The sequence below is a fragment of the Verticillium nonalfalfae genome (genome assembly GCF_003724135.2).
Source record: "Verticillium nonalfalfae strain VnAa140/NRRL 66861 chromosome Unknown scaffold_33, whole genome shotgun sequence".
Lineage (NCBI taxonomy): Eukaryota > Fungi > Ascomycota > Sordariomycetes > Glomerellales > Plectosphaerellaceae > Verticillium > Verticillium nonalfalfae.
In genome coordinates, this window is record NW_021167258.1 from 86,428 (window position 1) to 107,519 (window position 21,092).

At 56.2% G+C, this 21,092-nt stretch overlaps 6 protein-coding genes across 6 annotated transcripts; 3 read left to right on the forward strand and 3 right to left on the reverse strand.

Annotated features, from left to right (window-relative positions):
* Positions 1 to 1,446: 1,446 nt before the first annotated feature.
* Positions 1,447 to 3,314, forward strand: D7B24_005404 (uncharacterized protein; the record flags this gene model as incomplete). The annotated part of the gene is made up of 4 exons (XM_028639560.1): positions 1,447 to 1,619; positions 1,672 to 1,773; positions 1,836 to 2,671; positions 2,725 to 3,314. The coding sequence occupies 4 exons, from the start codon at positions 1,447 to 1,449 to the stop codon at positions 3,312 to 3,314; spliced, it is 1,701 nt and encodes a 566-aa protein (XP_028496081.1).
* Positions 3,315 to 3,923: 609 nt separating this feature from the next.
* Positions 3,924 to 5,399, reverse strand: D7B24_005405 (uncharacterized protein; the record flags this gene model as incomplete). The annotated part of the gene is made up of 3 exons (XM_028639561.1): positions 3,924 to 4,091; positions 4,146 to 5,059; positions 5,144 to 5,399. The coding sequence occupies 3 exons, from the start codon at positions 5,397 to 5,399 to the stop codon at positions 3,924 to 3,926; spliced, it is 1,338 nt and encodes a 445-aa protein (XP_028496082.1).
* A 6,430-nt stretch (positions 5,400 to 11,829) lies between these two features.
* Positions 11,830 to 12,147, forward strand: D7B24_005406 (uncharacterized protein; the record flags this gene model as incomplete). The annotated part of the gene is made up of 1 exon (XM_028639562.1): positions 11,830 to 12,147. The coding sequence occupies one exon, from the start codon at positions 11,830 to 11,832 to the stop codon at positions 12,145 to 12,147; it is 318 nt and encodes a 105-aa protein (XP_028496083.1).
* Positions 12,148 to 14,430: 2,283 nt separating this feature from the next.
* Positions 14,431 to 15,612, forward strand: D7B24_005407 (uncharacterized protein; the record flags this gene model as incomplete). Its single annotated transcript, XM_028639563.1, has 2 exons — positions 14,431 to 14,580; positions 14,641 to 15,612. The coding sequence occupies 2 exons, from the start codon at positions 14,431 to 14,433 to the stop codon at positions 15,610 to 15,612; spliced, it is 1,122 nt and encodes a 373-aa protein (XP_028496084.1).
* A 575-nt stretch (positions 15,613 to 16,187) lies between these two features.
* On the reverse strand, positions 16,188 to 16,760 carry D7B24_005408 (uncharacterized protein; the record flags this gene model as incomplete). Its single annotated transcript, XM_028639564.1, has 2 exons — positions 16,188 to 16,612; positions 16,688 to 16,760. 2 exons carry the CDS (start codon positions 16,758 to 16,760, stop codon positions 16,188 to 16,190), a joined length of 498 nt encoding a protein of 165 aa, XP_028496085.1.
* A 780-nt stretch (positions 16,761 to 17,540) lies between these two features.
* On the reverse strand, positions 17,541 to 19,302 carry D7B24_005409 (uncharacterized protein; the record flags this gene model as incomplete). Its single annotated transcript, XM_028639565.1, has 3 exons — positions 17,541 to 17,657; positions 17,711 to 18,928; positions 18,979 to 19,302. 3 exons carry the CDS (start codon positions 19,300 to 19,302, stop codon positions 17,541 to 17,543), a joined length of 1,659 nt encoding a protein of 552 aa, XP_028496086.1.
* Positions 19,303 to 21,092: the final 1,790 nt, after the last annotated feature.

Consider the following 21,092-nt stretch of genomic DNA (forward strand, 5'->3'; position numbering starts at 1 on the left):
TTCTCGGAAGGCGACGCGGGATTTAAGCTTGGCGGGCAGGAGTGGAGCCGCCGGCCGTGTGTTGGCTGCTCTTGCCGGATCCATCCATCTAGAGTTAAGGTTAATTAAGGTCAGTGGTATCTGTCTATCTGTTGGCTTCACACGGCCGCATTTGGAGAACCTCACACGATGGGATGAGTATGGAATGAGACGCTTCTACTGCTGCCTGTCCACGCTGTTGTTGCCCAAGGCACCTGACCTCAGATATTCTGAATGGATGCATGCCACCCCCCAGCGCAGGCAGTCAGCTCCATGACGCGCTTGCCATTTGCGCGCAAGAGGCTGGAGGTGGGACCTGCCAAGAGAAAAAGTAGGCCATCCGGGTCCTCAACCACGTCCAGATGGGCAACAGCGACCGACGAAAGTGGGATGTGGATCCAGATCGTGGCCATCAACGGTTGCCCCCCCCCCCCCCCCCCCTCGGCCCTCAACTCGAGCTCGAGCTCGAGATGCGCACACACTGACCTTTGCCTTTTGCTGCCTTGTCATGATTTTTTTTCTTTCACGCTGTTCTGGAAAACCCGGCGCCTTGGCACCATCCATCGCGGACTCGAGGCCGTCGGCCACATGCTGCGTGTCACCGTACCGTACCACCCACCGCAGCCCGCCCCGGCTCGATGGCAAACTCCGATCTCTCTCCTCTGTCTCTTCTCTTTTCCTCTTCTCTAGCTCACAGTCCCAGGTGCCAGACCAACAAACGAGCCTCAACGTCCACCGACAGGACCCTAGACTAGACCCTGACCCTAGACAGTCAGCCGCCGTCGACGCACCTCCTCTACCCCTTGTCCCTGTGAACGGTCTTGCCGATTCTGTTGCGTCCTGCCTCGATCTCGCTTCTTCCCTCGCACGAAAGCACCGAGGCCTCGAGACAGTCAAGCCCGCCCGTCTCCCCGCCCGCCCGCCGCCGCCGGCACACAACCCGTTGATCAATCTTTCTCTCCATCCTTCAAGCATCACTCCGCCCCAGCCTTGCTTGCGCTGCCCCCCCCCCCTCCTTTGACGTTGGTCCCTCATCCCTCATCCCGCGTCGACAACCGGTATCCATCAGGCCCATTGAACCCTCAAGGTGTTGGCGCCGTGAGAAACTCGACCATTGACTGTCCAGTCTTGGAGGAAAAAAAAACCCTGCCAACCATCATCGTCCCACTGACGGAGGACTCGCCGCTTGATACGACCTACTAAAGGATCCTCGCACCTGCTGAATCGCGCCTTACACTTTGCATCATCATCCGCACCTGCATTGCCCGACTGCAGACCGCCTGCCATTTCACGTGGAACACTGACCGCCTTGCCTCGCACCTCATCGTGAGAGCGCAGTCACCCCGTGTCTCTCGGTTCCCTATCTTATCTCCTCCTTCACTCTCCTCCTCCTCCTCCTCGTCTGCCTGTGCCCATTTTTCACGCGCCATGGCTCGACTTCATGTCTCGGCCCTCGCTGCCGCCGCTGGCCTCGTGGCTAGTGTTGCCGCCTCGGCACACGTTGTTGCTCGCGAGACACCAGGCCCCCGTGTAGTTGCGAGACAGGCTGCCGTTCCCGATGTGTCTGCCATCTCACAATGTGAGGTCGTCGCCAGCACACAGTAGGTTCAACAGGATGCCCTTGGAAGATGAAACTGTACTCATCTTCATCAGGTACTGCACCGGCGACAACACAGAGTTCCGCGTCGTCGCGACGCCGACCACTGGTGACCTTCCCAGCTCATACACCGGATGTCACGCTCATGCCACCGACCTGTAAGTCCTGCCTTCGCATCATACCATCTGGCTCGATGCTGATTTTGCGCCCCTCCCCCCAGGTACTGCTTCTATGAAGGTGGTGCAGAGGTCCAGGTTGTCCTGGCCAGTGCTACCGTTGCGCCGGAAGCTGAGGCATCCACCGCAGACGCGGCTCCGACTGTGTTGACGAGCTGTCACCCCCACGATGCCGCCGTCTACTGTATGCACGGCACCACCGAATACTCCATGGACACCACGGCAACGGCGACGCAGGACATCCCCGCCCAGTTTACCGACTGTCACTCTCACGGCACGGAGCTCTTCTGCGTCGACGAGGCTGGCGCCGATGTCCAGGCTGTGGCCGAGGGTCAAGAGGCCAGCGCCGACGAGAGTGCCAGCGGTGACCCGCAGGGTGAGAACTGCCACTTCCACGCCGGCGTCGAGCACTGCGTTGGCGCTGGTGAGAGCGAGAGCGGTGGCACACGATCCTGCGAGAGGGTCGACCGTGACTACGATATCCCCCTGCGTGTAGGCCTGCTCTTTGTCGTTCTCGTGACCAGCGCCATCGGTGTCTTTGGTCCCATTTTCCTCATGCGTGTGCTGCCGTCGAAGCTGCACGTCATCTTCCTCATCATCAAGCAGTTCGGCACCGGTGTCATCATCTCGACCGCCTTTGTCCACCTGTACACCCACGCGCAACTCATGTTTGCTAATCCCTGCCTGGGCTCGCTCGGCTTCGAGGGTACCACGTCCTCTATTGTCATGGCTGGCATCTTCCTCTCGTTCCTCGTCGAGTACATCGGCCAACGCATCGTCAAGAGGAAGCTGGCCGAAGGGCCAGATGCTAAATCCTGGTTCAGGCCAGAAACTGTGAGCATCATGGTGCTGGAGGCCGGAATTCTGTTCCACTCAATCCGTAGGTTGCTCGACGTCCAGAATCTTGCAGGACGTTTTACTCACACCGTGTAGTCATCGGTATCACCCTGGTCGTCACTGGTGACAGCTTCTTCCGTACGCTCTTCATCGTCATCATTTTCCACCAGATGTTTGAGGGCCTCGCCCTCGGCAGCCGCATTGCCGCTCTCGGCACTGTAGCCCCCGTTCACGCGGCCTCTGGCCATGGTCACAGCCACGGCCACGGGTCAACCCAAGTTGCCCAGACCAAGAGCGCCAGCGACACGGACCCTGCCATTACTCCTTCGGCCGACGCATCCGACCACTCGACAACCGACTCTCTCAAGCCCGCCCACTACTCTCTCAAGAAGAAGTGCCTTCTCGCTAGTGCCTTTGCCCTCATCACGCCCCTCGGCATGGCCATCGGCATCGCCGTCCTCGACTTTTTCAACGGCAACGACCCCGACACCATCCTCGCCATTGGCACTCTCGACGCCCTGTCGGCAGGTATCCTTGTCTGGGTTGGCGTTGTCGAGATGTGGGCCGAGGACTGGATGTACCCCAACTCGGAGCTCATGAACTCGAGCCCCATTGTCACGGCTCTTTCCTTGTTCGGTCTCATGGCTGGCATGGCGCTCATGAGCTTCCTCGGCAAGTGGGCTTAGACGGCATGACAACTTCTGTATTCACGCGTCCCGCCTTTGTACGGCCTGAACGCATCAAAAAGATGGGGAGGATGAACTGGGAAGAATGGATTCTTGTGATTTGAATATCCGGTAATGACCCATATAGATGACGGTCCGAGGGCCGCAATAATACCACTTGCATGGAATGGTACCGTTTTTTTCACCAGTCTGGCCCTGCTGTATCTTTTCACCTGATGCTACCGTGACGGAAATCGTCACACCTGGTCAGATAGGGTACGCTCCTCATTTTGATCCATGGACTGGGTGTACACACATGGTATGCTACCAGGGCCATCTTGCAAATGTGGTCCATCACGACAACAAAGACCAAGTGAATCGACGCTATCATGTCTGCCTGACACGTGACAATTGGCAACGAACAGCAGTTTCTCACATCTGGGCCGGCAAGGTAGGCTGCTCGCCAGAAGACAATTTATCCCAGTTTTGTAATTGAGGCCTTCGCAGAAAAGGTGTGAAAATTCCTCCTGCAGATTCCTTAGTCCATTCTGACAGGGATTTTAAAATGAAGTACCAAACCGGGTGCTCCTTCGCCATTGTTTCAAGCGGCCATACGAAGGTGGTCAGGGGTTAGTTTGATGGCTTCCACCCACCCTCGGCCTCAAAGATCTCGCCGACCTGTTTGCTTACCCTGAGAAGATGCCTGTCGCGATACCTCGGGGCTACAAGCGACACGCCGACGGGCATTCCACGTTCACCCTTGAATCCAGGAACATTGACAACCGGCGTATGCAGGGCCTGGCATTCGAGTCAGAGAGAGAGAGGCGGCTGCGCAGAGCGAAGCATACATACCGTCCAGATGACATTAAACGCCGCGTTTCCTGTCCATTCGATGCCCTCGGGCGCTTCATCCGGCACACTCGGCACCAGGACGGCCGCATACTTGCCCAGCATGGCATCAACCATGGGCCTCGCCGCCGCGATGCTGTCAAAGGCCTTGAGATGCTCGGCATGCGAAGTTTTGCCTCTGTTCTCGACGTGTCCGACGAGAAGATCCGCAATGCTATCCTTGCCGGCGCGATACTCTGACAGAAACGCCGCTCGACCTTCGGCATCCAGCACCGTGGCGTGCCACTTGGGCAGATCCGCCAGGCTCTCGGGGAACGAAATCTCCTCGACATTGGCGCCCTGCGCCCTCAGCAGCTCGACGGCACGCTCCAACGCCCCGACGGTCCCCGGCCCCGCATGCGGCCAGACCATGGTCTTGCAGACGGCAAACCTGGCACCCTGGACCTGAAAGTCCGTCGCTGTCGTCGTCGCTTCGTTGTCGTCGTCGTCCTCAAGCGCAAAGACGTGGGCCATGAGTTCGAGGTCGGCCACCCCCCGCGCAAACACGCCCAGCGTGTCAAAGGTCAGCGAGTACATCTTCTGCCCCTCGCGCGACACGGCGCCCCACGTCGGCTTGAACGCGTACACGCCGTTGAAGGAGCCCGGCCGGATCATGCTGCCGCCCGTCTGCGTGCCCAGGGCGACGGGGCACTGGAAGTCGGCGACGGCGGCGCCCGAGCCGGCCGAGGAGCCGCCGGGCGTGCGCGACGGGTCGTGCGGGTTCGTCGTCGCCGGCCCGCGCGTCGTCGCCGCAAACTCCGTCGTCGTCGTCTTGCCGACGAGGAGCGCGCCGGCTCGGCGGAGGATGATGATGGAGGCGGCGTCTACGTGCGGTGCGTCGTGGGCGTAGAGGGGCGAATTGAACTGCGTGGGCATGTCTTTGGCGCGTCAGCTTGTCAATTCGCCAGGACACGCGCCGTGCAGCGATGGGAGAGGATGAACGCGACACGGCAGATTCTCACCTTTTGTGTAGATGACATCTTTTACGCCAATGGCCACGCCGTGCAGCGGGCCGCGTTCCTCCGGGGGCACCTGGTCCAGCCTTCTCGCCTCGGCGAGGACTCGCTCGGGGTCGAGGTATGCCCAGGCCTTGACGACGGGGTCGCGTGCCTCGATGCGCGAGAGCAGCGAGCGAGCGTACTCCTCAATGGTGACTTGGCCGGAGCGCACCTTGGCTGCGACCTCACTGGCTGTGAGCCTGTACAGTTCGTTGGCCATGGTGAGTTTAATGTTTTGGAAAGGTTTGGTTTAGTGGCTTGTGTCGGCACTGAACTGTGATCACGAGTCTGTCAACAGCTGCATGTGGGTGAGACTGCATGAATAGTTGATCCTGCAGAGCGGCGACAGACAGACAAGACAGTCGTGCTTGTACAAGGGGGGCGGCTCGGACATGGCGTTCTGTGACGCCGCCGCCCTCTCTCCCCGCGCTGAACCCCGCCGCCATCGGGCGCGGGGGGGGCAAAACGTTGTGCGCGCGTCGGCCCGGACGCTGCCGACTGGCGGCGCCCCCCAACGGTGGCGGCCTGCGATAAGCGGCATGTGCCTCAAAGCGTGTCTGTGTGCGTGGGCGTGGGGTGTGGTGTACTCGCAGGTGGGCCAATTACGGCAATATCGGCACCGGAAATCCAGCGATTGACGAGTGGTGGTGTAGCTTGAGACTGGTTCGTCGACGGTGACAATAGTCCATTCATCCTCGATCAAGGGAATCTCTAGCCTTTGAGCGTGGTCAACCTGTTACGTCGCCATGGTCTGCCGCTCTTCCAACGTTTGGCGATGTGACTATGGATCTGAACGCTACCCTTTCTCCTCTGCCTTTCCTGTGCATGTAAAACTGCCGCCGCAAACATGTGGAATCTCAAACCAGTCAAGTCAAGCTCTCCCTCTCAGCTTTCCCTCTCCCTGCTCTGCTCATTCTTCCAGCCCCATCGTCGCCAAGTGCCTCAAACGCCTTTGGCCGCTTAGCAGGAGGGGCATTGACCTTCAGGTCCGCATTGCCCACTCCAGGAGCCAAGGCCAAAGCCAGCGCAGCGCAGACCGCGTAGAGTATGAAGATGCAGTGCAACCCCTTCATGTATACTGCTAGTGTCCTTTCCATTTTTTTTATCCTCAAGTTTCACGACGTCGAGCGCATGAATCGGGCTCATCAGACTTGTCACCTCGATTCACCCATGTAACCACCTTGCGTCAGGTCGCGGCTAAGGTACCCGAAACAACGAGGCCGAATGCGCTGCCAATGGTCAAGATGAAGTTCCGCTGCCCCGTCGTCGCGGCTCGGTCCTCGTTTCGGCTGTTGGCGTACATGCCCACCAGTGTCGGCTGCATCGTCAGTCCAATGCCTCGACGAGTATACGTTTCAGTGCGCCGCGTCCGGTGCTGCGTTTGTACATGAACACAAACTTCGACCTCAAAGTTCACAGGACGAAGCCGACTGCTATGCACGGCATGTACCTGCTCCACTGGCCATGAGATGTCCACTCAGGATAGAGCCGATGGATGCATTAACAACGATGGGAAGTATCAGGGCACCAGAGTCGGAACCGATCGGTCACACCGAGTTCTATCTACCCCAGGCATTTTCCATTCTCCGGCAAGACATGAGGTACTCGATGTGGTAAAGCCAATCACTACCGAAACCTTGGACGCGGTCTGTATCCATGATGATTAAAGCATCGCCAGGCACCTGGACCGCAAATTTAAGACCGCCCTAATTTACCTGCTTCACTATACATCGGCACTATTAAGATTCTTAACCCCACTGAAGGCGAAAGGCCTCATTCCCATTGTATAGCATCACATTGTATGCCGCGCGTCGTACTTTATCAAGCTTTCGTAATATGGATAGCAAGCTTTATACGCGAGGCCGAGAGGCCCGAAGTGTACGGCCAACATGTCAAAGCGTCCATGCTTTTGGACAGGCAACCACGATTAACTTTCAATAACTTAATCGTAAGACTGGAAGATAATATTAGGACTCGCCTTGAAAGCCTCCGCTTGAGAAGCCTCTGCGAAACGAGGCAGTTTCATCCGTGACAAAACTAAGGGAATCCTCCGAGGCGAAGAATAAGAACAAACTTCAAGTCAGTACTACAAGAGACCCTCGTTCTTATAAGTCTCGATATTGGTTTATGTTATTCGCTTCACCTTGGGTCCTAGCGTCGTGAGGTTGATGCTCTCGCCTTGACAGTATTGTTGCCCACGAGATTCATTGGTTGAAAGTGTCTGCAACTATCCCGTGATCTGCTGGTGTGAGAACTGTGACCATCCAAACACATCCCTTGATATGGACAACGACCGAGCTATCGGATATGAGTAACAATATCCTGACACCTACCCAAACGGCCGGCATGCCAGTATTTCATTGCCGTATAGTAATCGCCGCCCTCAATATAGCTTCGATATTCTTAGCATTCTGGATGTCAGGCGGCCCGGCGGAGCCACCAAGCGGGAGTGTCGGTCACGGGCTAAGTTTTGCGAGAAATGTATATATACGGACGGCGGAGGGCCCTCCGGGCTGCGGAGGGCCAGAGTTCAGATGTATTCTGACTCCCAACCTATGTTCTATTGCCTGCGGACCATGTGTGGAAGGCTTCTCCACTCTGCTATACCACGCACTGACAGGGGGCCGGGGAGCTGAGAAAGGTTAATAATGTGTTATTAGCGCACGACTTTTGGTATATGCTATGTAATTACACTTTACATTCTTATCTCCTAAGCATCTCGATTGCCAGATTGTATGCCTGGTTCTTACCAGTCTCCTCAATTGAACCCGGCTTGTAGTTCTTGTCCCAAGCATGATTGCAACCATCCATTCTCTTACATATTACGTACTTCCCTGGAACAGCCTCAATCTTCTGAGCTAGAGCTTCAGCCTCCATTGCGAGGCTGTCACAAGCCCCGGTCATGATGAGGACATTGTCAGGGAAGTCTGCCCCTGGTGCAAAACTCGGCGAGACCATTGGTGTCGTCCTATCGACCCCGGGTGGCAAGTAGGCGTCGTTGAATATTCTTGCTATCCAGCCAGGAATAGGCTTCCCAGACGTATCGGGTGCACGCTTTTCCTTCGCATCTGCACTTAGATCAGTCGGCGGATACACGGCGATGACGTGCCGAATTGAGTATCGGCCGAGGCTGGCTCCTAATGCTAAATTTCCACCTGCGCTAAAGCCTGAGACAGATATCCGCGATATGTCGAACTTTTCTGGTTGCGAGGAAACCCATGTGAGGACATCTTCCGCATCGTTCGTGGCGGCAGGATACGGATGCTCTGGGGCGAGTCGGTAGGATGCATCAATGACAGTCAAGTCGGTCTTTGTCGCAACGTAGCGAGCGAACTCGTCATCGCTGCCATGCCAAGGGATTATGAAACCACTGCCGTGAAAGTTCACAAGCACTGGGCTCGGACTCGGTGCCCGTGATTGATACACGTGAGCCAGAATGGTTCTGCTGGCGTCCCGAGATGGAATGTCGATTCGGTCATCTGGGTGCGGGCTGGCCGGAGCAGGACTACCGAATCGGATGGCGGCAATAGCTGCCTTGTCGAAAACATTAGAGACGAAGGACATGATGATGATGAGACGTGGAGATAAGGTTGGGCAGCGTCCAGTTACAGTCAGACAATGTATAGACAATTCAGCACCGCTGGAAGGAGCTACCGAAGAAGCCGGTACTTGTATACGGTAATCAAATGTGGTGATCGGCAGATCAGCCGGCAATTATTTGCCCAGCGGGAGTGCTTAGGCGGGGCGCGTTAGGATGAGGCGGCCGCCTAATGTAGCCCGTGCTACCGAGCTCGGGGATGTCGTGCACGAAGACGTCCTGAAGCAGTGTGATGGCCTCGATGACCATGTGGACGGCCTCATTGAGGACCCGAACCTGTGTCAATGCAAGCCAGAGTACCTCATCTGTCGCCCCAGTGGGTGCGACACAGGATGCTGCCTCGTGGGCGAGCAGGTTACGGTGCGCGCCGTCTTCTCGCCGTTTTCACGACAAGAACGGCAACCTCACCTATCCCCGACTCCCGCCGAGCGCTGAATCAACTGATTCCTACGACACCGGTATACAGTTCTTTGTTCCTGTCGACTGGTTACGTCGTGTCGTCTATGAAGACCTTACGTGGAATGGTTCTGTTGGCTTAAAAGAGCGTGCCGACGCTGAGGCCGCCGAGCCATTCGGTGTCAACTCCTATAACCCTAAACAATCTCGCGCTCGAGACTCTGGCATCAAGATACTACATTTTCACGAAACGGAAGACTCGGTTATCTCAAGCGAAGCCTCGTCGCGCTACTGTGACCTTATAGCACAGACGATGGAGGTCAGGCCTGGAGATCTCAACGACTTCTACCGCTGCTTTCCTATCTCGGGTATGGCCCACTACTTCGATGGTAGAGGCGCCTTTAGTATCGGGAAATATAGGGGTAACAGTCGCCGTAGAAGACGATGAAAAAAACATTCTAGCGGCACTTGTGACATGGGTGAAGGATGGAAAGGTGACCGAGCATGTTCTTGGCACCGCCTTCACCGACAAAATTAAGTCATCCAGAGGAAGCACTGTAAGTACCCAAGAGGAACAGGTACAGCGGATTAGGAGACCCAAGTCTGCCGACAGCTGGAACTGTGTCTCGGTTTGATGATATGTGACTTGTACCTTGCAGCGCCATTGCAGCTTTTTTGTCCGTATCATCGCCCGTCAAAAAGCGCTGTTGAGGAGACCTGGAGATTCCTGTACACATCTGCCTGGCCAGGACTGAAAATTTGTTGAAACAGCAGAAACCTCTCTGCTAAAGTGTCCATGGCTCCGTACCTTACTCTTCCAGCTTGAAATTTTAGACCGAGGTTATCGGTAGTAGACATTGGAGGATCCGCCGTTTCGTGAAAAGGTCGCTCGCCACTTTGCTCAAGACGATGCATACGACGACACTCCCAGACTGGTGCGCTCTGAAGAAGCCATAGGGTTCGCTGACTCTGCGGTCACCCGCATGATTACTATCCTTGAAGTCTCTCATTGACATCTGGTGTCGGCACCAAGATGCACCGTACCTTAAAGAAGTATCTCGACAAGACATTCTTGAGCGTTCAGAAGATCCGCCGCAGCGCCACAGACGACCAAGACGTTAGCAAGAATATATGGAAGAACTTGCCAAGCAGCTCTCAAGGCCCTCCCACCGCAGCATTAAGGAGGTGACCAGTCTGAAGATAGATGTTGGTTCGAGTGGGAACGGCAGAGCGCGGATTGCTGTCTCGATATCTGCTTAAAGGGCGTCGCTCGACTTGATGAACCGAGGTAGAACAGCGACGATACTACCGAGGGCCTTTTGTAGACCCAGTATAATACGTTCGCGTTCAGAAAACGCGTGGATAACCTAACATTCTACCTTCGGGCGGAGGAATAACTTTCCCGACGCGACCCGCCTGATAGGAAGCCTGATCACGAAGTGGTGGGGGTTCCTTCCTCCGACGAAGATGACAGCCGGCTTATGAGGTAGTCTCGAGTACGAAGTCACCGGACGTCTTAGTATGGACCCGGTAGAACGGCCGAGCATCTCTACTAGTTGCGCCAGAAATTATTTCCGCTGCCAAGTCCGCAGCTACGTCTAGGAAAATGAGACTAGCTCAAGAAGAATACATCGGCCCAAGTCTTGAGTAGTTAAAGAATTTCGCACGACCAATCAGCCCATAGTTAGAAACTACGAAGTATGACAAACGCTTTCATCAAGACTCAGGCAAGAAATGAGCGAGCAGAGTATTCGGTGGTTGAACAAGCTGACACTTTCAGCCCACTTGTAGCCATCTCAAGCTTAATCGACCTGCCCAGGAGCGATATTATCCAACGAAAACGTAGAGCATACCGTGCAATACCGGGAATGCAACTTTTCGAAGGTAAAATCATGTCAATCTGTCACATGGTCCCCGCGCTCATCTGCCGACAGACCAACAGAACGTCTCGAAAGGTGACTGCTACAACACCTCAGTCATTCTACCTCCACCGTGTTAAATTGTCACATGATAATAATATGGCGCTTAAATAATGTGGCTTGGGAAATGGGTTCAGAGTACCACAGACTTTCCGCACTTGATCCCCTCCAACCGACGGTACTTATGCCGATCTCTCGCGTGTGATTTCGTGCTTACGGCCTTGGTTGCCCGTGTATGGATTGGAAATCCAAATTAATCGTGTAGTGGCGAAGATCCTAACAAGCATGGACTTCGGCTCAGGCTCTGGACCCCCGCAGCCAGGAGCTCTTCTCGAAAGCACGAATGCCACATGGTCCTAGCAGTTCCAACGTGAATCTGGGTTGGGTGAGGATTCAATCGTGGGGATCTGATCGATACTGACGACATGCCCTGCGACAAAGTCAAACAAAAGCACACATTGCGACTGGCAACGTCATCAAGTCAATGAACCATATACCTACACCAACGAGGGTTTCACAGCCTCTGTTGATCGGGTCTGTCGAGGTAGGATATCGTCTGGCGATGGCGCCGCTGACTCGCTATCGCTGTGATGACGACTGGACAATAAGGCCAACTACCAAACGTTCGTGACGACGACGTGACCCCTAAGCGAAACGTCAGACCGCTGACGGAATCGTTCCAGAGTACCACGAGAAGCGCGGCACCTATCAACGCCGAAAGTCCGATGCCGGCCACAATGAGCGAGGAAGCAACCTGGCAGGCAAGCGAGCAGTACGCGACCGCCGCGACAAACATCGTTACTGCGGGCTTCAACGGTGTCGAAATCCACGGCGCCAACGGCTACCTCTGCGATCAGTTCCTCCAGACGAGATTCAATAAGAGTATTGACGTGTGGGGCGAAAGCATCGAGAATTGTGCACGTTTCGACGTTGAGATGACGAAGGCTGCTGTTGCGGCGGCAGGTGCAGATAGGGCGGCTATGCGCCTGAGCCCGTACAGTGACCTTGGCGGGATGCTCATGGAGGACCCAGACCCGAGCTTCCGGAATCTCTAGGGGCAGTTGGAGCCACTTGGGCTGGCATGTCTGCACCTCCTCGAGGCCAGGATCAGTGGCAACGACGACGCAGATTTTGGTGGGCAAAGGACTGTTCAGTAGATGGTCGAGCTTTGGGAACAATGTGAGTCCTCGGCTGCTTGCAGGCGGTTTCCAGTCGCACACGGCGCGAAAGGCGGTTGATGAAGTGTTCAAGAAGTACGATGTTGCAACCGTCTTTGGTCGGTACTTCATCACGAATCCTGATCTGGTGTAGCGGGTGCTATCGGGCGTGAATCTTGAGCCCTTTGGCCGCGCAACATTTTATCTACCCAAGAAACCCAAAGGGTACATTGATTGCCCTTTCAGCCAGCAGTTCCTGGCGAGCGTCAAGGCTCGGGACCAGGACGCGTACGAGGACCCGGATATGAGGGTTCAGAGGGAGGTCGAGGACTTTGAGCAACTGCATGAATTATGTAGTTCAGGACGACGTTCAAATGAAGCGAGGCTTGAGATAGCATTCGCCAGAGCGACTTGAATGCTCGCTGGCTGCCGGTCGAAGTGGTGCGGCTGGTATGTCTCCAACAGCATTGGAGAGAGAAGTGTGCGATGCATGTGTTCACAACAGAGATCCCACACCCACAACAGCGTGGATAACCCGCTATCGGGGTTCTTTCCGCCCGACTGGCCATCACCCTCCATCACTAAAAACAGCCATTTCCAAACACCTCCGTCACTGCTGCACCTCCACCCGAACAATGCAATGTAACCCACGCGCGGACATTTGAGGCTCGCCTGTCTTGATATGGGCAACCGAAGGCGTCCGATGAGGATAGATTAACTCGGTGGCGGCCAGCCACTGGCGCGTCCACAACCCCAACACACGAACCTAGGTAGCGATGGCGTGCCCAAATGTTCCGCCTCGCTCGACAAGACATATGCAGGAACAGTCCGTCAACCTTGATGGCCCGATGCCATGCGACTACTTATACATTGAGACACTCCCGCTCAGTGCTTCAGCTCTTCCCATTCCACTTGGTTCCGCTTCCGACGACATCGAGGACCGCCCACCACCCATCTGTTGACGGGCACACAAACGTTTCCTACCCGACTTTCGCATTTCAGCCCGGGCCGAAGATCGAAACCATTGATCAACAAGCGTAACGTATTGCTTGACGCCGGAGTAGCGAACGCCGCCAGACCACATTAGTCATGGTCAAGTCGGTCCCCCGGCGTTGAAGTATTGGACACACAGTTCCATGCGAGCCAAGTTTCCATCAATCGTCGGTTAACACAGCGAGGCAGTGCCAATGCCTCTCGACCTGGCCGGCCGGACCAAAGTCCCCTTGGCGGTATTGTCAGCCTTCCCATTCGGATCATGGGCCAACAACTGCAGATGCATGCCAAGCTTGTTTCCCCGCACAACCAAGCATCCGAACACCAATAGTCGCCATCGGTTCCTGGCCCGAACTGCTTGGCTCCTCCAGTCACCTTCCTCATTCAAACGGCTGCCAAGTGGATGGCCTGTCGGAAGCGTGCCGCTGCACCGACCGGTGGTGTTCCTCGCGCCCAACAAGGCTGATACGGGTTGTGGTGTTTGGATGACAGGGTGTTTGAGTTGTGCGAGTCTCCAGTTGTGGATGCGCGATGACACTCAAGAAAGTTCCTCTGAACAACGAAGAAACAGAAGAGTCAAAAGCATGAGAGCCAGGACCAAATCAGCAGCAACTCGCATCAGCTTCTTTGTGAAAGAAAACGCCTGCCGGTGCTGCTGCTCTTGCAACACCCCTGAGGAGAAAACATGCTCATCAAAAACATGCTCATCAAGGGTACCACAGCGTCGCTTCCGATGCGGGGAGAAAACGAATTCGGACGCACGCGGGCAAGGTACCTTGCACACGCCACAGGATAAATTTGTCAACTGGAGTACCCTCCATTCTGGAAGCTCGGCCTTGGTCCCTGCTCTGAGATGCCCGTCAGCTGTGCCCGCAGCAAGCCGATGCCAATGAGCTTCCTTTTACAGTGTAGCTCTTTCAACTGGGACCGTGGGCAGCATCGTTGCCTCGGGCTCCCAGGCAACGAGGCGAGCAGGAGCGGGGATGCTACAATGGAGCTGAGCAGTGGGTGTCGAATCCATGAAGGCAGAAAGTAGGCACTGCGAGGCTTATATGAAGCTCGTGCCTCCCACTGTGACGCTTCGGAAGCTCTCGGTATCTCCTCAGGATCCAGGTCTGACTGTGTTGATAACCTCGTGTCTCCAAGTTTCACCCCCAATCCCCGAGAACAATAGTCATTACCACCAGTATGCGCTACTCTGCTCCCGTCCTCGCTGCCCTCGTGGCTTCGGCCACTGCTACTGCTCCCATCGGACGTGCTGTCAAGATGTTGACGCTGGAGACCTCCCCTGGTGTCACTATTGAGGTCACCGAGGAGCAGAAGTTTGAGATGATGGACGTAAGTAGCTGCCGACAGGCATCCGATCCTTGTGCAGCGCCGTGCTGATCCCCGCAACAGAGGGGCGCCCATTTCTTCGACATCACTGAGTTCCAGGACAAGGAGGTGTCGGCCAACAGGCTCGCCGTTGCTGCGGCCCTGCCTTTCCCCGACAAGTTCCACCAGAAGTGCACCATCGACGAGCTGATTCCCAAGCTTGACATGGAGAGGATCGAGAGACTTTTGACCAAGTTCTCTTCGTTCCACAACCGCTACTACCTCTCCAACTGGGGCGTCCAGGCCGTCGACTGGCTGCATGACCAGATCAAGGAAGCCATTGATGACAGCGGTATTCCATTTGTCAACCTCCGCCACGTCCGCCACGTTGCCTGGGCCCAGCCCAGCCTGATCGTGACCATCCCCGGCCGCAACCAGCGTACAGTCATCCTCGGCTCCCACCTAGACTCCGTGATCTCGGGCGACCGCGGCACCGGCCGTGCTCCCGGTGCCGACGACAACGGCTCCGGCTCGCTTATGAACCTGGAGGTGCTGCGCGCCGTCCTCTCGGACAAGCGTGTCCAGGACGGCGACATCCTCAACACCCTCGAATTTCACTGGTACGGTGCCGAGGAGGCCGGCTTGCTCGGCTCCCAGGACATCTTCACCCAGTACCGCACCCTCAACCGCCAGGTCGTCTCCATGCTCAACCAGGACATGGTCGGCTACGCTGGCCGTGACGGCATCGAGCGTTTCGGTCTCGTCACTGACTTCACCGACGCCAGCCAAAACGACTTCCTCAAGAAGGCCATCGGCCAGTTCACCAACATTCCCTACGAGGAGACGGTCTGCGGCTACGCGTGCTCCGACCACGCTTCCGCCAACCGGAACGGCTTCCCTTCGTCGTTCATCTTCGAGGCGCCGTTCGGCAACCACAACCCGTACATCCACACGCCCAACGACACGATGCAGCACGTTTCGTTTGATCACGTCAATGAGCACGCCAAGATGGCGCTGGCGTACATGTACGAGCTCGCTTACTGGGCCTTTGCCTAGACGCAGATGCTGCTGCTAGCTTCTCGTGCGACTCGGACGTTGCCCGTAGCTTAATGTATAGACACACAAAACGCACCAATAGTAATGAGCATGAATAATGAAATCTTGGGGTTGGATGCAGTGCCTGTGTTGAATGAGTGAAGACGGCGAATATGCGTTTTAAGGTTCTTGTGAGACCTTTCGTGAGTGGCAGGGCGCAGGGTGTTCGCTTTCACGGCCACCAAGATGGACTCATTCCGTCCGCTCTGCTCAAATTGGTCAACGTAGCAGACAGTAGAAGACGTGCTGCGACGAGGCGATAAATCGGTGACTTGACTTGCTTCCAATTACTCCTGTTGATCCCTATTCCATACAGACCGTTGCCGGTGTCAAAGCCAGGCCTCTGCTGTGAGCAGGGCTCGTCCCGAAACTACCTTTCCCAAGTACACGGCCGAAAACCTCTCCCGAGTACGCGGCCGAAAACATTGCTCCGTCGCCTCATCCGAGGCCAGGCGAGCATAGCAAGCCCCGTCAAATTGACGCCCGTTGTCAATGGTACCCTGTTTGTACCAAGTTCTACACACGTCGAAACAAAGTTATCCCGAATGCGCCCCTGCGAAAAACGACAGAGTCCCCTCTTGCCGGCCGTCGCGTAATGTCGCGGCGCCCATGCCGTCCCGCCGGTCAAGCCTTCGCATCTTGACGCCAAACCCCGTTGCCATGTTTCGCGAGCCGGTCGACGACTCGGCGCCGCTGCCGCTGCTGCTGCTGTCCGAGTCGCTGTCGTCGGAGCTCCGCCTCTTCATCCCCCTCGCGCTGTGGAACGCGTTGCCGCCGGTGCGCACGCCCGCCAGGGGCTCCAGGGACCGTGGTTGGCGCAGCTGGTGGCGGCCCCAGTTGCATCCCGGGTTGTTGCCCGCTTGTTGGCAGCAGGACCATCGGCGGCTCTGAAGAAAGTCTTCCATGGTGGGTTCCGTGTCCATCATGTCGTCAGACGTCGAGGCCATGGGCTGGAGGAAGCCTGGGGGGGCGGTTGTCAGTGGCCTGGCTGAGGTGGAGTTTGGGGGTGGTTAGGGAGGGTAGGCATTGGACGTACCACTGTGGTAATGGCAACCGTCCCGGCCGTGAAGATGCCAGGCAAAATTGCGCTTGCAATTGGAGCACTCCATTTTCAGGATGTGCAATGCAATGTAGGCGTCAGCTTGTTGCTGGCTGGTCTGCGGGTCGAGTATAACAGATGGAAGGACGCGGCGAAGTGCGGGACGTTTGCCGGGAGAAGGAGCGCGAAGATGAGAAATAGAAAGAGTAAATGATTGATGGAGAGCTGTGATGGTTCCTAGAACTGAATCTGGCCCATCAATTGACTCTGAAGAGAGAGGGAGAGGAGAGTAGAGAGAGAGCGGCAAGGTTATGGTAGGCTGGATGGAGGTATGGAAGGTTGAAGGAACGGCCCACGACTGCACCTTACACGGGAAGCGGCCATGAACATGGGGATCCTGTCGCGCCTGCCCACTGAGTTCGAGGATCACCTGGTCGACCACTGGAATTGGTCCAAAAGTAAGCGTTGCCCCACCCACCACTTAACGCGATCGCCATGACAGCACGTGACTCCGCGCCTTGCCCCTCCCGTCTTGGACCCACCCTGACCCCATTGAGGATGGAACACTCACTTTGGTGAGACAACATCCCTTGATCCATGGCCAATTGTCCAATGGAACCGTGTTCAGCTCGCTCGGATCTCCGTCAGTTCAGTCCCCCAATCCCTTGATTGATCAGTCCTCACAGTAGGCTCGCATGTTCGGCATGACATTGGTGGTGCCACTGGCTTGTGTCAAGTCTCCTTCATTGGAAGCGATTACTCGGATATCTATCCAGTCTACTATGCAAATACCATGGAACGCTATCAATCCAGCCTGCCTGGAAAACACCAGGCAACATATGCAGCACGCTCATGAAAAGAAGTTGTGGACCTTGCCCTTGAAGTCCGTTGCAATCGGCTTGGGCGGCGGCTGCTGCGACTCGTGCAGACGACCCGACCACAAATCAATCGTCGCGGCACGTTGGAACTGTCCAATGTTAGCACCCCTGAATCACAGCTCCAAAACGATGACCGACATACCTTGGTCTTGTGCCACAGCTTCCAGCCGATAATGGGCACGATAAAGATGGGAATGCTAATGTACGACGCGATAAAGTCGGCAGTCGACCAGTTGCCCTTGAGGAACACGGGGAAGCCGGCGACAAAAGTAATGATGGTGGCACCGATGAAGCCGAACCACGCCGTGTAAGGCTGGAATGGCGACTTCCACGGCAGAGTGTCACGGCTGATGCCCTGCACCTTCATGGCGCGGTGGAAACGAATGTAGCAGAAGCAGAGCGTCGCCCACGCGATGAGACCCGACACGGTGCTGAGGTTGAGCAGCCACGTGAACGCCTGACCCGCGCCGCCGGAGCCCAGGCTGAGGTATGCGAGAGGTCCGAAGAGCCAGGCCGTGATGACGGCGACGTAGGGCACACCGTTGGACCATGTGCGACCGAAGAAGCTGGGCAGCTGGCCATCAGTGGTCATGGCGACGATCATGCGTGAGCCGACCCAGCAGTACGAGAGGCCGGCAGACCATGCCGATACGAGGATACATGCGTTGACAATGGACGGCAGAATGGAGATACCAGCTTGCCTGATGGCGATGACCCAGGGGGATGCGTTGCCGTTGCCAGCGTCCGAGATGAGGTCTGGGTTGCGAGGGTCCACGATGATACCGATGAGCAGAGCACCGAGAATATAGAAAAGTCCAATACGATATGTGACGCGGCTCGTAGACTTGGGGATAGCCTTGTGGGGGTTGATCGACTCGGCTGCGCATATGACAACCGTTTCAACGCCGATGAAGGAGAAGGATGCGTTGACAAAGGCGGACAGGACACCAAGGAACTGGCCTGTCGTTCCCTTGATGTCGTTGTACTGGACAAAGGGGCCCGGGTTGTTCCAGTACCGGAATCCGATAGCCTCGCCTGTCGGTCCACCTCCGGAGGTGATGACGATGGACACGAGGATAAGGCCAAGGAAGCAGAGCACCTTGACCGAACCGCTGAAGACTTCCACCTCGCCATACCATCGTACATTCAGGAGGTTGATGGCCAGAATCAGCACGAGGGAGATGGTGATGATGACGGCCGGCGTCATGTCTGTCCAGTACGCCACCAGGATGGCCGATGCAGAAGCTTCGGCGGCGATCGAGATGGTGTAGCAGTAGCCATATGAGATGGCCAGCGAGAAGCCGACTGCAGGGTCGATGAAGCGTGTTGCCCAGTGGGGGAAGGTACCCGCCGTTGGAATCTGAAGAGTCAGGTTTGGCTCCCGATGATTGAGAAGCAGTATTCACTCACCAAAGTAGCGAGTTCACCGATGCTCTGCATAACACACCAAAGCACAGCGCCGACGATGATGTACGCGAGCAGCAGACCTGCCGGGCCGGCCTGCGCATACGCCGAGCCGGTGCCGATGAACAGACCGGTACCGATGCCACTGCAGAAGCCAATCATGGTGACCTGGTAGTCACGGAGGTGGCGCTGGGTGCCACCTTGGCCGCCGACGCCCAGCTGCGGCGGTAGAATGGCTTCCTTGTCATCGCTGTCCGCGTGGTAGTCCGGAGCCGCGTGCTCGATGTCCGGAGAGATGTGGTCAACTCCGTCGTGAGAATGGCGCGCCATGGTGATCTAAGCTTCCAATTGCAAACCTTGTTCAGTTGCTGGTTTGGTCATAGAATGGAAGCCGTTACGTCAAGTTTGGGTGGCTAGAGAGGGTCCAGCGTATAAGCAATCCATTCATCCAGACTGCCGCAACATGCAGTACAAGTAGGCTCCAAGTCAGATCAATTTTTTTCTTTCACGATGGCGACACCGGAGCCAAAGAATGGTATCATCAGAGCTAGCCAGGAACATATCCTAGCCATGGTGTGGACCTCGGGCCAGGCGAAAGGATAATAATGTGTGAAGATTTCTTTTCAGACCAGGAGCCTCCGTCTCGGCCACCCTCGCCTCTGGTTCTACGCCTAATGGCAGATCGCAGGTGTGAAAACCGGCACTCCAGTGGATCTTCTCGCGTAACACCAGTGGCCGGACCCAGTTGTGACTGACTCGAACAACGGGGCCAGCGTGGTTTGCTGGAGAGATTTTACGCCACTTGCCTTCACGGTCGGCGGGACCGCCTGTCTCTTGAACAAAACTTACAAGCCGACTTTTCCAGGGTTGGACAAGCGCCGCTGGGCTGAACTGGGTACGCCCTCAAGACCACGCGGCAGGGTAGGGCGGCCCGGTTGTAGGGGTTCGCTCCGGCGCTTGGCGGAGAACATATAGCGAGAAATTCGTGATGGAGCATGTTACGGATCTCGCGGTGTAATTCCGCCGTACTTAATACAATTGTCATCTCGAAGATCGAGCATATCCTCGAAACCGTTTTCTGGCCAGAAAATATTGACCAAGTCGAGGTGAATCTGCCGCTGAGGCAAAGGTCACTGCTGACGTTTTCCGGGTGTGACAAGACCAGCAAAACAAGCCATGGATGCGGCGGCAATGCCGAAAACGACATTTGTGGCTGCCATGTCCTGATTGACCACAAGGTCATTGACGAGTCAGCTGCCCTGTTCGAGCTTGATTGTCTATGGGAACTCGCCTCATGATACCTTCGCTTCCCATATTTATCATTTACCTCGCGGCATGAGTGCCAGCACAGCGGCGGGAGCGCCACGCAGAGGTATCAGTGGCCTAATTACCTTGACCTCAGCCATCGCGTGGTCCTGTCGTCATGGTCCGACCAAGATATCCTTTGCTTAACGATGCCAAGGGGTTTGACTATTACGCGGAGCTTGAAGCTCGAGAAGCAGCCTCGGCATGTGGCACACAGTCTTTCGTCAGCTGCCTGTTCAGCCGAAACAGAACGCGGGCGACACATCCAGATTATCGCCAGCCCCGCACTACCCATCGTTTTGTCACTCGACGCCGCTTGTTGGCTGCTTTGCTCCATGCTGTCACGGATGGGTCACTGAGTCTGGCACAGGTACCTGAACTAGAGCTTGTTTAGCTCGCGGTACACCCTATGGATAGCAAAGCTCCAGCAGTCGCGTCGCGAGTACATCTCTTCTGGCGTACTTGCGAATGGGTCGAACTCGCTAGCACGGACACACCCGACTCCAGATTCAGTGATACGTCAGGTCTATTCTCACTTTTTGCAAAACCCCGTCTCTTGAGGCATGACCATCGTGCCATGTCGGGAGCCGTGGCTGGGGCAGCTAGAGCTGGGTTGTGCCCCGCGTTTGGCTCCCTGACATGAGCTACAGGAATGCTCCGAGTATCGTTGGCCCCGCCGGGTGCACAGTCACGTCGTTTGGGAGCTTTGCATTGTGGTCATGGGCACTCTGGGCCTAGGCCTTTCAATAATTTGCTACGACGCGAGAGAGCCCGCAACGCGCAACTTCATGAGGTGCTTGCAGCCGGGACAAACC